Here is a 14,064-nt window from a genome sequence, read left to right as displayed (position 1 = left end):
ATTTCCGAGAATTAAACAATACCAGGAAAGCGATACCACAATTTATTTCCGAGAATTAAACAATACCAGGAAAGCGATACCACAATTTATTTCCGAGAATTAAACAATTCCAGGAAAGCGATCCCACAATTTATTTCCGAGAATTAAACAATACCAGGAAAGCGATACCACAATTTATTTCCGAAAATTAAACAATACCAGGAAAGCGATACCACAATTTATTTCCGAGAATTAAACAATACCAGGAAAGCGATACCACAATTTATTTCCGAGAATTTAACAATACCAGGAAAGCGATACCACAATTTATTTCCGAGAATTTAACAATACCATGAAAGCTATTCCACATTTTATTTTCGAGAATTAAACAATACCAGGAAAACGATACCACAATTTATTTCCGAGAATTAAACAATACCAGGAAAGCGATACCACAATTTATTTCCGAGAATTTAACAATACCAGGAAAGCGATACCACAATTTATTTCCGAGAATTTAACAATACCATGAAAGCTATTCCACATTTTATTTTCGAGAATTAAACAATACCAGGAAAACGATACCACAATTTATTTCCGAGAATTAAACTATACCAGGAAAGCGATACCACAATTTATTTCCGAGAATTTAACAATACCAGGAAAGCGATACCACAATTTATTTCCGAGAATTAAACAATACCATGAAAGCTATTCCACATTTTATTTTCGAGAATTAAACAATACCAGGAAAACGATACCACAATTTATTTCCGAGAATTAAACAATACCAGGAAAGCGATACCACTATTTATTTCCGAGAATTAAACAATACCAGGAAAGCGATACCACTATTTATTTCCGAGAATTAAACAATACCAGGAAAGCGATACCACGATTTATTTCCGAGAATTAAACAATACCAGGAAAGCGATACCACAATTTATTTCCGAGAATTAAACAATACCAGGAAAGCGATACCACAATTTATTTCTGAGAATTTAACAATACCAGGAAAGCGATACCACAATTTATTTCCGAGAATTTAACAATACCATGAAAGCTATTCCACATTTTATTTTCGAGAATTAAACAATACCAGGAAAACGATACCACAATTTATTTCCGAGAATTAAACAATACCAGGAAAGCGATACCACAATTTATTTCCGAGAATTTAACAATACCAGGAAAGCGATACCACAATTTATTTCCGAGAATTTAACAATACCATGAAAGCTATTCCACATTTTATTTTCGAGAATTAAACAATACCAGGAAAACGATACCACAATTTATTTCCGAGAATTAAACAATACCAGGAAAGCGATACCACAATTTATTTCCGAGAATTTAACAATACCAGGAAAGCGATACCACAATTTATTTCCGAGAATTTAACAATACCATGAAAGCTATTCCACATTTTATTTTCGAGAATTAAACAATACCAGGAAAACGATACCACAATTTATTTCCGAGAATTAAACAATACCAGGAAAGCGATACCACAATTTATTTCCGAGAATTAAACAATACCAGGAAAGCGATACCACTATTTATTTCCGAGAATTAAACAATACCAGGAAAGCGATACCACGATTTATTTCCGAGAATTAAACAATACCAGGAAAACGATACCACAATTTATTTCCGAGAATTAAACAATACCAGGAAAGCGATACCACAATTTATTTCCGAGAATTTAACAATACCAGGAAAGCGATACCACAATTTATTTCCGAGAATTTAACAATACCATGAAAGCTATTCCACATTTTATTTTCGAGAATTAAACAATACCAGGAAAACGATACCACAATTTATTTCCGAGAATTAAACAATACCAGGAAAGCGATACCACAATTTATTTCCGAGAATTTAACAATACCAGGAAAGCGATACCACAATTTATTTCCGAGAATTTAACAATACCATGAAAGCTATTCCACATTTTATTTTCGAGAATTAAACAATACCAGGAAAACGATACCACAATTTATTTCCGAGAATTAAACAATACCAGGAAAGCGATACCACAATTTATTTCCGAGAATTTAACAATACCAGGAAAGCGATACCACAATTTATTTCCGAGAATTTAACAATACCATGAAAGCTATTCCACATTTTATTTTCGAGAATTAAACAATACCAGGAAAACGATACCACAATTTATTTCCGAGAATTAAACAATACCAGGAAAGCGATACCACAATTTATTTCCGAGAATTAAACAATACCAGGAAAGCGATCCCACAATTTATTTCCGAGAATTAAACAATTCCAGGAAAGCGATCCCACAATTTATTTCCGAGAATTAAACAATACCAGGAAAGCGATACCACAATTTATTTCCGAGAATTAAACAATACCAGGAAAGCGATACCTCAATTTATTTCCGAGAATTAAACAATTCCAGGAAAGCGATACCACAATTTATTTCCGAGAATTAAACAATACCAGGAAAGCGATACCACAATTTATTTCCGAGAATTAAACAATACCAGGAAAGCGATACCACAATTTATTTCCGAGAATTTAACAATACCAGGAAAGCGATACCACAATTTATTTCCGAGAATTTAACAATACCATGAAAGCTATTCCACATTTTATTTTCGAGAATTAAACAATACCAGGAAAACGATACCACAATTTATTTCCGAGAATTAAACAATACCAGGAAAGCGATACCACAATTTATTTCCGAGAATTAAACAATACCAGGAAAGCGATCCCACAATTTATTTCCGAGAATTAAACAATTCCAGGAAAGCGATCCCACAATTTATTTCCGAGAATTAAACAATACCAGGAAAGCGATACCACAATTTATTTCCGAGAATTAAACAATACCAGGAAAGCGATACCACAATTTATTTCCGAGAATTAAACAATTCCAGGAAAGCGATCCCACAATTTATTTCCGAGAATTAAACAATACCAGGAAAGCGATACCACAATTTATTTCCGAAAATTAAACAATACCAGGAAAGCGATACCACAATTTATTTCCGAGAATTAAACAATACCAGGAAAGCGATACCACAATTTATTTCCGAGAATTAAACAATTCCAGGAAAGCGATCCCACAATTTATTTCCGAGAATTAAACAATACCAGGAAAGCGATACCACAATTTATTTCCGAGAATTAAACAATACCAGGAAAGCGATACCACAATTTATTTCCGAGAATTAAACAATACCAGGAAAGCGATACCACAATTTATTTCCGAGAATTAAACAATACCAGGAAAGCGATACCACAATTTATTTCCGAGAATTAAACAATTCCAGGAAAGCGATACCACAATTTATTTCCGAGAATTAAACAATACCAGGAAAGCGATACCACAATTTATTTCCGAGAATTAAACAATTCCAGGAAAGCGATCCCACAATTTATTTCCGAGAATTAAACAATACCAGGAAAGCGATACCACAATTTATTTCCGAGAATTAAACAATACCAGAAAAGCGATACCACAATTTATTTCCGAGAATTAAACAATACCAGGAAAGCGATACCACAATTTATTTCCGAGAATTAAACAATTCCAGGAAAGCGATACCACAATTTATTTCCGAGAATTAAACAATACCAGGAAAGCGATACCACAATTTATTTCCGAGAATTAAACAATACCAGGAAAGCGATACCACAATTTATTTCCGAGAATTTAACAATACCATGAAAGCTATTCCACATTTTATTTTCGAGAATTAAACAATACCAGGAAAACGATACCACAATTTATTTCCGAGAATTAAACAATACCAGGAAAGCGATACCACAATTTATTTCCGAGAATTAAACAATACCAGGAAAGCGATACCACAATTTATTTCCGAGAATTTAACAATACCAGGAAAGCGATACCACAATTTATTTCCGAGAATTAAACAATACCAGGAAAGCGATCCCACAATTTATTTCCGAGAATTAAACAATACCAGGAAAGCGATACCACAATTTATTTCCGAGAATTAAACAATTCCAGGAAAGCGATCCCACAATTTATTTCCGAGAATTAAACAATACCAGGAAAGCGATACCACAATTTATTTCCGAGAATTTAACAATACCATGAAAGCTATTCCACATTTTATTTTCGAGAATTAAACAATACCAGGAAAACGATACCACAATTTATTTCCGAGAATTAAACAATACCAGGAAAGCGATACCACAATTTATTTCCGAGAATTAAACAATACCAGGAAAGCGATACCACAATTTATTTCCGAGAATTAAACAATTCCAGGAAAGCGATCCCACAATTTATTTCCGAGAATTAAACAATACCAGGAAAGCGATACCACAATTTATTTCCGAGAATTAAACAATACCAGGAAAGCGATACCACAATTTATTTCCGAGAATTAAACAATTCCAGGAAAGCGATCCCACAATTTATTTCCGAGAATTAAACAATACCAGGAAAGCGATACCACAATTTATTTCCGAAAATTAAACAATACCAGGAAAGCGATACCACAATTTATTTCCGAGAATTAAACAATACCAGGAAAGCGATACCACAATTTATTTCCGAGAATTTAACAATACCAGGAAAGCGATACCACAATTTATTTCCGAGAATTTAACAATACCATGAAAGCTATTCCACATTTTATTTTCGAGAATTAAACAATACCAGGAAAACGATACCACAATTTATTTCCGAGAATTAAACAATACCAGGAAAGCGATACCACAATTTATTTCCGAGAATTTAACAATACCAGGAAAGCGATACCACAATTTATTTCCGAGAATTTAACAATACCATGAAAGCTATTCCACATTTTATTTTCGAGAATTAAACAATACCAGGAAAACGATACCACAATTTATTTCCGAGAATTAAACTATACCAGGAAAGCGATACCACAATTTATTTCCGAGAATTTAACAATACCAGGAAAGCGATACCACAATTTATTTCCGAGAATTAAACAATACCATGAAAGCTATTCCACATTTTATTTTCGAGAATTAAACAATACCAGGAAAACGATACCACAATTTATTTCCGAGAATTAAACAATACCAGGAAAGCGATACCACTATTTATTTCCGAGAATTAAACAATACCAGGAAAGCGATACCACTATTTATTTCCGAGAATTAAACAATACCAGGAAAGCGATACCACGATTTATTTCCGAGAATTAAACAATACCAGGAAAGCGATACCACAATTTATTTCCGAGAATTAAACAATACCAGGAAAGCGATACCACAATTTATTTCTGAGAATTTAACAATACCAGGAAAGCGATACCACAATTTATTTCCGAGAATTTAACAATACCATGAAAGCTATTCCACATTTTATTTTCGAGAATTAAACAATACCAGGAAAACGATACCACAATTTATTTCCGAGAATTAAACAATACCAGGAAAGCGATACCACAATTTATTTCCGAGAATTTAACAATACCAGGAAAGCGATACCACAATTTATTTCCGAGAATTTAACAATACCATGAAAGCTATTCCACATTTTATTTTCGAGAATTAAACAATACCAGGAAAACGATACCACAATTTATTTCCGAGAATTAAACAATACCAGGAAAGCGATACCACAATTTATTTCCGAGAATTTAACAATACCAGGAAAGCGATACCACAATTTATTTCCGAGAATTTAACAATACCATGAAAGCTATTCCACATTTTATTTTCGAGAATTAAACAATACCAGGAAAACGATACCACAATTTATTTCCGAGAATTAAACAATACCAGGAAAGCGATACCACAATTTATTTCCGAGAATTAAACAATACCAGGAAAGCGATACCACTATTTATTTCCGAGAATTAAACAATACCAGGAAAGCGATACCACGATTTATTTCCGAGAATTAAACAATACCAGGAAAACGATACCACAATTTATTTCCGAGAATTAAACAATACCAGGAAAGCGATACCACAATTTATTTCCGAGAATTTAACAATACCAGGAAAGCGATACCACAATTTATTTCCGAGAATTTAACAATACCATGAAAGCTATTCCACATTTTATTTTCGAGAATTAAACAATACCAGGAAAACGATACCACAATTTATTTCCGAGAATTAAACAATACCAGGAAAGCGATACCACAATTTATTTCCGAGAATTTAACAATACCAGGAAAGCGATACCACAATTTATTTCCGAGAATTTAACAATACCATGAAAGCTATTCCACATTTTATTTTCGAGAATTAAACAATACCAGGAAAACGATACCACAATTTATTTCCGAGAATTAAACAATACCAGGAAAGCGATACCACAATTTATTTCCGAGAATTTAACAATACCAGGAAAGCGATACCACAATTTATTTCCGAGAATTTAACAATACCATGAAAGCTATTCCACATTTTATTTTCGAGAATTAAACAATACCAGGAAAACGATACCACAATTTATTTCCGAGAATTAAACAATACCAGGAAAGCGATACCACAATTTATTTCCGAGAATTAAACAATACCAGGAAAGCGATCCCACAATTTATTTCCGAGAATTAAACAATTCCAGGAAAGCGATCCCACAATTTATTTCCGAGAATTAAACAATACCAGGAAAGCGATACCACAATTTATTTCCGAGAATTAAACAATACCAGGAAAGCGATACCTCAATTTATTTCCGAGAATTAAACAATTCCAGGAAAGCGATACCACAATTTATTTCCGAGAATTAAACAATACCAGGAAAGCGATACCACAATTTATTTCCGAGAATTTAACAATACCAGGAAAGCGATACCACAATTTATTTCCGAGAATTTAACAATACCATGAAAGCTATTCCACATTTTATTTTCGAGAATTAAACAATACCAGGAAAACGATACCACAATTTATTTCCGAGAATTAAACAATACCAGGAAAGCGATACCACAATTTATTTCCGAGAATTAAACAATACCAGGAAAGCGATCCCACAATTTATTTCCGAGAATTAAACAATTCCAGGAAAGCGATCCCACAATTTATTTCCGAGAATTAAACAATACCAGGAAAGCGATACCACAATTTATTTCCGAGAATTAAACAATACCAGGAAAGCGATACCACAATTTATTTCCGAGAATTAAACAATTCCAGGAAAGCGATCCCACAATTTATTTCCGAGAATTAAACAATACCAGGAAAGCGATACCACAATTTATTTCCGAAAATTAAACAATACCAGGAAAGCGATACCACAATTTATTTCCGAGAATTAAACAATACCAGGAAAGCGATACCACAATTTATTTCCGAGAATTAAACAATTCCAGGAAAGCGATCCCACAATTTATTTCCGAGAATTAAACAATACCAGGAAAGCGATACCACAATTTATTTCCGAGAATTAAACAATACCAGGAAAGCGATACCACAATTTATTTCCGAGAATTAAACAATACCAGGAAAGCGATACCACAATTTATTTCCGAGAATTAAACAATACCAGGAAAGCGATACCACAATTTATTTCCGAGAATTAAACAATTCCAGGAAAGCGATACCACAATTTATTTCCGAGAATTAAACAATACCAGGAAAGCGATACCACAATTTATTTCCGAGAATTAAACAATTCCAGGAAAGCGATCCCACAATTTATTTCCGAGAATTAAACAATACCAGGAAAGCGATACCACAATTTATTTCCGAGAATTAAACAATACCAGAAAAGCGATACCACAATTTATTTCCGAGAATTAAACAATACCAGGAAAGCGATACCACAATTTATTTCCGAGAATTAAACAATACCAGGAAAGCGATACCACAATTTATTTCCGAGAATTAAACAATTCCAGGAAAGCGATCCCACAATTTATTTCCGAGAATTAAACAATACCAGGAAAGCGATACCACAATTTATTTCCGAGAATTAAACAATACCAGGAAAGCGATACCACAATTTATTTCCGAGAATTAAACAATACCAGGAAAGCGATACCACAATTTATTTCCGAGAATTAAACAATACCAGGAAAGCGATACCACAATTTATTTCCGAGAATTAAACAATACCAGGAAAGCGATACCACAATTTATTTCCGAGAATTAAACAATTCCAGGAAAGCGATCCCACATTTTATTTCCGAGAATTAAACAATACCAGGAAAGCGATACCACAATTTATTTCCGAGAATTAAACAATACCAGGAAAGCGATACCACAATTTATTTCCGAGAATTAAACAATACCAGGAAAGCGATACCACAATTTATTTCCGAGAATTTAACAATACCATGAAAGCTATTCCACATTTTATTTTCGAGAATTAAACAATACCAGGAAAACGATACCACAATTTATTTCCGAGAATTAAACAATACCAGGAAAGCGATACCACAATTTATTTCCGAGAATTAAACAATTCCAGGAAAGCGATCCCACAATTTAGCAATGTCCGTGCCTCGAAATTTTTCGTGAAATTTCTGGAGTAACCTCTGCTCTTGTTCGGGAGATAAATAGTTCTTCCAATCCCCAACAATTCCTTTGCGGAAAAAGGTAGTGAAATTCACGTCGTCGTATTGGAACTTTGATGGGTTGGCCTTCATTTTATTGAAATCAGTTATTTTTAGCACCTTGAAAACACAAATTTATTTGATAGATTCAACGATTGCCAGTATGCTGCGTCCCGATTTAAAAAATAGCTAGTTATTATCTCTTTCTATAGCAGTCTGGAAACTGTGACCAATTTTAAAGACTTAAAATTTATGAAACAGATCCCACAAGAACAGTATCCTTTGATAAGGACAAGGGATTATGGATAAGTATTCTAAACATTCAATTCATACACTGGCCTCAACACAAGTGAGTTTCGACAAGTTTTTCAAATATTGAATTAATAATCTTCAGGCAAAGAGCAGAAGCTTAAGCCAGCAATGTTTGCATACATGAACCCATAAACTTGTTCAGGACCATAAATTCATTTTAATTTCAAAACTGAAGCTAGACTAAAAATTTAATTTGAACAATTTCTTCATTAACGAGGGCATAAAAGAAAGTTTAGTGAATCGTTAATTTACTTTGTCAATGTTTTCCTTGTTTTTCACGATTTCAGCAGCGTCGCCTCCCAGAAACTCTCCAATTCGAAGGATCGCCGCTGGCGTATCAAGTTTCATTTGCTCGTACGTCATTAGGAGGAAATTAGGGTCGTCACGGTGCGGCCAAAAAGAGAGCATGTGGTCGAAATAGTCTTTGTAGTCCAGTTCTTCGGCCATGAAGCACTCGAAAAAGTCGTCGAAGGTGCCGTCCCCGAATTTGTAGTCCGTCACGAACCCTTTCGTGTGGTGGTAAAACGAAACGCAACAATCTTTCGGATTTCTAGCTACGTAGATGTATTTGGCCTTCGGGCTGTATTTTATTATGTCACGTGGCATGTGCGTCTTCAGTTGTCTGTTCAAAAATGCACGAAACATTAAGTTCTTTGTGTACTCGATAAGAGAGACCCACAAGCCCCACCTGACTCGTGACATTAAAATGCTGGAAAATCGTTCCAAAATATAAATATGCATTTCTGGTGTTTGTTAGGTGCAGCAATCAAAATAAATGCTACACTGCAGAGCCGAAGCTAGGGCCTGGCAAGCGGGACACTTGCCATTGGCGCAAAATTCTAGGGCATGCGAAAACTATTATTTCGAATTATGGTTAGTTGATATTTCTCTTTCTTGAGAATATTAGGGTTAAACACCAATTATTGCCAATTAGTTAGATGCCAGGGTACATTCAGTATTTGAATCATCAAACGGTTAGAAAAGTTCTTACAATCAAAACCTTTTATTTATAGTTGCATTTGAAACTGACGGAAAACTAACGTATTTTTTCTAATTAAAAAATACATTTAGCTTAACCAAAATCAGCGACCAACAAAATATAACTTAAAACTACACTATCTCAAATCCGAATGAGTTATTATAGCTGTACATTGACAGCTCATAAATATGTGTACCCGGTCTTACGAACAAGAGCATGAAACGTAAGGGTGTGTAAAATATTGGTTGACACCATATAATTCGACCAAATATGAAATTAAGTATTCAATTCTTCGTGGGGAATTGACCTTGAAAATATTCGCGAAAATTCGATAGTTTAATCAAATAATCCGGTGTTTGAGAATGACGGTTGAAAGTATTTGGGGGGGGGGAGTGTTTTTGGGGTCTTGCCCAGGGCACCAATTAGGCTAGCTACGGCTCTGTGCTACACTTTTCTATGCTGTAAAATATTCTACTATTATACTTTTATATCGCAACTTGTAACTAATTCGGTTACAGAGACACTTCAACGTGGATAAACTGCCTTCGATAATATTTAATTAAGTCGCCTTAACCACGTTCTCGTTTTCGTTTCGGGGTGCTCAGTGGCGTAAACAGAGGGAGTAGACATTCCTTGCTCAATCCTTCTTAGACGTGTATTATGCGAGATACATTTCCTTACCAATGTTCCTCCAACGGAAATCTCGTCAGGAAAATTTGTGACCAAATTAAACGAAATGTTTTTTTTTGCTGGGTAGGCTATAGTTAAATATACTGATATCGGCACCTTTACTTAGAAAGCCATAATTTCTACACAGTACTGAAGAGCATAAATAAGGGCGAAACTGGTCTACTGTAGGATTATCTGCACCGAAACTCGGAATTCATGTTTAGTTATCGAAACGTCGGTTTTGACGGGCGGCAGCTATCCGAACAAAACCAGAATGTTTACATCGTCCTTATAAGCACCAACTGGGCAAAATCGGTCTTATGTTGGAAAATCTGGCTGAAATTTTAAGTTTATTATATTTTTTATGATCCGAATATAAAACGGTGAATTTGTATCTTTGGAAAATGAAACCAGAATATTCTAAAACGGTACGACCAACCTGGGCGACGGGAATCTTTCACAGTCTTTTCCTTCTAATTCCAGAAATGGAATTTCGGTGTGCAGTTTCTTGCCATCGGGGATTTCTTGCAGACCATGTGTTAGCGCGTAAACAATGTGCATTATCCACGTGTTGCCGCACTTAGGGTAGCCGACGAATATCAGGTCGCCTTCCGACGGTTCGTAGTCTCTTGTGTACCTGAAACTTGATTCGGGAAATGTCAAGGGCACACGAATACCGTCGTACACCAGGTACGATGGCTTCTTCCTTGGTGGTGACATTTTTTATCTGAAAACGCGATTATAGTTAAAATGGGAATTCATATCTTCTTCTATAGGTATTGCTATCCCGTTAAAATATCAGTTAACAAAACCTATTTGCCTTTAATACATTTAAGCTCTGAAATCAATAAAAAACGTAGGATAGAGACACTTAACATTAAGAAAATTGGTAATAAAATAAAATAAATCAATTCTGTGTTTTTAAAAAGGGTATCTCTGAGTCTGATACCAGAAATACATGAACCGAAATTATCAGCGTCCTATTCCTCTAACACGGGAGGCAAGTTCCCCGTTTTCCCCCACCTTAGTGGCCGCGTGTCCTAGGAGGATGGAAATACTGGAGGGGAAATATGGGATTCATATGCCTGGCAATGTGGGGAATTCGGACATAAGGTACTAGAGACACCTAGCGGACACCGTAGTCAAAATCTCGTCCGCGTGTTCGTTGGGACTTGTTTAGAAATGCGTGCCGGTTTTAAAATCGTGTTAAAGATTTATTTATTTTGTCTTCAAATTAAATAAACGTCTCCGAAATTAGTTTCGTAGAATACAGATAGAATATTCGTGTTTCAACTTGTACAAAAAATCCTTGTGAATAGAATGAAAAGTAGGCAAAATTTATAGAGACAAAACATTCCGCCTACTTTTACGATGGCGCTACGCTCGTATGTCCGAAATTGTATAGCTCTCGCGTTGCCGAAGCTAAAACAGCGAGTCAGTGATGGGGGAATACAAATTTCTGTTCCAGGTACGCAATATTATATTCCTAGGCGTGTCATCTTCCACTCCCCGAAAAGAGAACCTCCCCACCTCCGCGGCGAAGGTTTGAATACGCTACCTGGCGACTAAAAAAAAATAAATAAAATATGCTGCTGGGGAAAAATTAGAAGTGCATCATGTGTCAGTGGAAGAAAGGCAAAAACTAGTCTAACTTGACTACGTTAAGAATTATACACAATGAATATTTGTATTATTATGTCAAAATAATTGTACTTGTTTTATTTGAAATATAAAACTGAATAGCAACGTAAAGGTAGCATTACTTGTAAACGAAATCATCATTCTTTTTTCTTATTTCTACTAGTTCTTTTCTCGTGGTTTATTTTAGCATGGACTAATTAATGTCCAGTAGTCCATGATTTTAGTTTCTTCTTCTTCCGTGGCCTTCTGTTTCTTTGCTACTGCAAGCCTAAATATTTTTATCTGGGTTTCATATATCTTAAGTAGCTCCATTACATAATTCTGAATATTTTCTGATTCTAATAAAACTAAGGTATTTCTCTGTTTTTTCATACATAAATGGTCTAGTAAGATGAGTTAGAAATGTGTTTAATTCATGTACGTTTTCCATTTTGGAAAGCTGCTGCAGCTACCGCCTTCCACCAAAGCTTCCACTGACCTCTATCAAAAACAAATCACGGCTAAGCCTAGGTTTGCAGACCACGTTTCTCACGATATTCTTCGATGAAATAATTTCTCTTAGCCTCACTAGATGGCGGTCTAGTTACCCGTGGTGCATTCGAAATTTTCCCTGTAGTCGCGGGAGGCGGAAAATTAACAAGGCCTCGCTATTCGACCCTCCCCTGTCGCGCGGAGAAATTGCGTTCCGAGAAAAATTTGCTCGCTGATAATTTCGGTTCATGTATTTCTGCTGATACTGAAAAGTTAATTCTTTGATTAACAAAAAAATCAATTCTGTGATCACCAAAAATAATTCAATTACGTGATCACCAAAAATAATTCAATTCTGTGATCACCAAAAATAATTCAATTCTGTGATCACCAAAAATAATTCAATTCTGTGATCACCAAAAATAATTCAATTCTGTGATCACCAAAAATAATTCCATTCTGTGATCACCAAAAATAATTCAATTCTGTGATCACCAAAAATAATTCAATTCTGTGATCACAAAAAATAATCCAATTCTGTGATCACCAAAAATAATTCAATTCTGTGATCACCAAAAATAATTCAATTCTGTGATCACCAAAAATAATTCAATTCTGTGATCACCAAAAATAATTCAATTCTGTGATCACCAAAAAAATCAATCGAGGATTAAAAGGATAAAAAATCAATCCGTGTGTGATTAAAATAAATCGATCTTGGGATACGAACATGTAAATCGATCCTGGGGTAAATCGACCCTGGGATAATAAAATATAAATCGATCATGGGATAGTGAAAATGGCTGCGTATAACGTCATCTTGTCATTTAGGGTCAACGAGATTGGTTCATTGTTGGCTCGGCTTATAGGTTCGCCATGTTCTGGTTAATTTCAGTTAGATTAAATTATGTTCAAGTAAGGTCGGTGTAGGTGAACACTAGAGTAATTACGTCAGGTTATTTGAAGTGAAAAAAAATTAAGTATTACCTTTCACTTACCCTATTTCGGTAAGCACGGTGATGTTATTTCAAATCGTTGAGCGTGTGTGGTTTCAAGCGAATTAAAAGCAGTTTTAGCAAAGAAAAATTAAATTCATCGAGATAATCAAAGGGGAAAAACACTTATCAGACCAAATCTCTTAAACCAAAGCCTGGGAAGTGAAAAGCTAATCAAATAAAATTCTAAACGTCCGTGAATGTTGGTGTGACTTATGTCGTTTCGTTTTAGGTCCGCCGATAATCCTTCTTTGTATCAGTACCTATAGAACTTTTCTGGAAAAATTACATTGTTTTGCGATAAGATTTTCCATCCGTGGGAATTGAGAACAACACGTTTGGATAAGCGGTTAATAAGTAGATATAGCGTTGATTTAGTTGAATCGGCGATGCTACTACATGTATATAGCCGATCGAGCTTAGTTTACAGAAAAACAACCTATATAAATTATATTATATTCACATTTTTTCGGGGAAACGAAAGTGGTTCATTTTCAGAGTATTTCAAACTAAATAATCTGAATCTG

General features: G+C 34.8%; 1 protein-coding gene across 2 annotated transcripts; it reads right to left on the bottom strand.

Moving 5' to 3' along the window:
* Positions 1 to 8,305: 8,305 nt before the first annotated feature.
* LOC149934907 (sulfotransferase ssu-1-like) lies at positions 8,306 to 13,648 on the bottom strand. 2 transcript variants are annotated; one of them, XM_090181459.1, is made up of 4 exons: positions 13,541 to 13,648; positions 10,870 to 11,157; positions 9,035 to 9,404; positions 8,306 to 8,590 (listed from the first exon to the last, which is right to left on the bottom strand). In XM_090181459.1, the coding sequence occupies exons 2-4, from the start codon at positions 11,148 to 11,150 to the stop codon at positions 8,372 to 8,374; spliced, it is 870 nt and encodes a 289-aa protein (XP_090037585.1). In that variant the 5' UTR covers positions 11,151 to 11,157; positions 13,541 to 13,648; the 3' UTR covers positions 8,306 to 8,371. The 2 variants fall into 2 exon arrangements, with proteins under 2 accessions (XP_090037585.1, XP_090037584.1); XM_090181458.1 differs by having other exon boundaries at positions 8,307 to 8,590; positions 13,530 to 13,648.
* Positions 13,649 to 14,064: the final 416 nt, after the last annotated feature.

Source organism: Leiobunum rupestre, chromosome 7 (genome assembly GCF_980474605.1).
Source record: "Leiobunum rupestre chromosome 7, qqLeiRupe1.1.hap1, whole genome shotgun sequence".
In the NCBI taxonomy this organism is placed as follows: domain Eukaryota; kingdom Metazoa; phylum Arthropoda; class Arachnida; order Opiliones; family Sclerosomatidae; genus Leiobunum; species Leiobunum rupestre.
The sequence above is the reverse complement of the archived record's forward strand: the minus strand, read 5'-3'. Positions and strand labels throughout refer to the sequence as shown.

Coding starts and splice junctions, on each gene's coding strand:
- LOC149934907 (XM_090181459.1), bottom strand. CDS start 11,150: ATGTCACCACCAAGGAAGAAGCCATCGTACCTGGTGTACGACGGTATT. Junction 9,405..10,869: donor GAAAGATTCCCGTCGCCCAG/GTTGGTCGTACC, acceptor ATTTTTGAACAG/ACAACTGAAGACGCACATGC. Junction 8,591..9,034: donor ACAAGGAAAACATTGACAAA/GTAAATTAACGA, acceptor TGTGTTTTCAAG/GTGCTAAAAATAACTGATTT.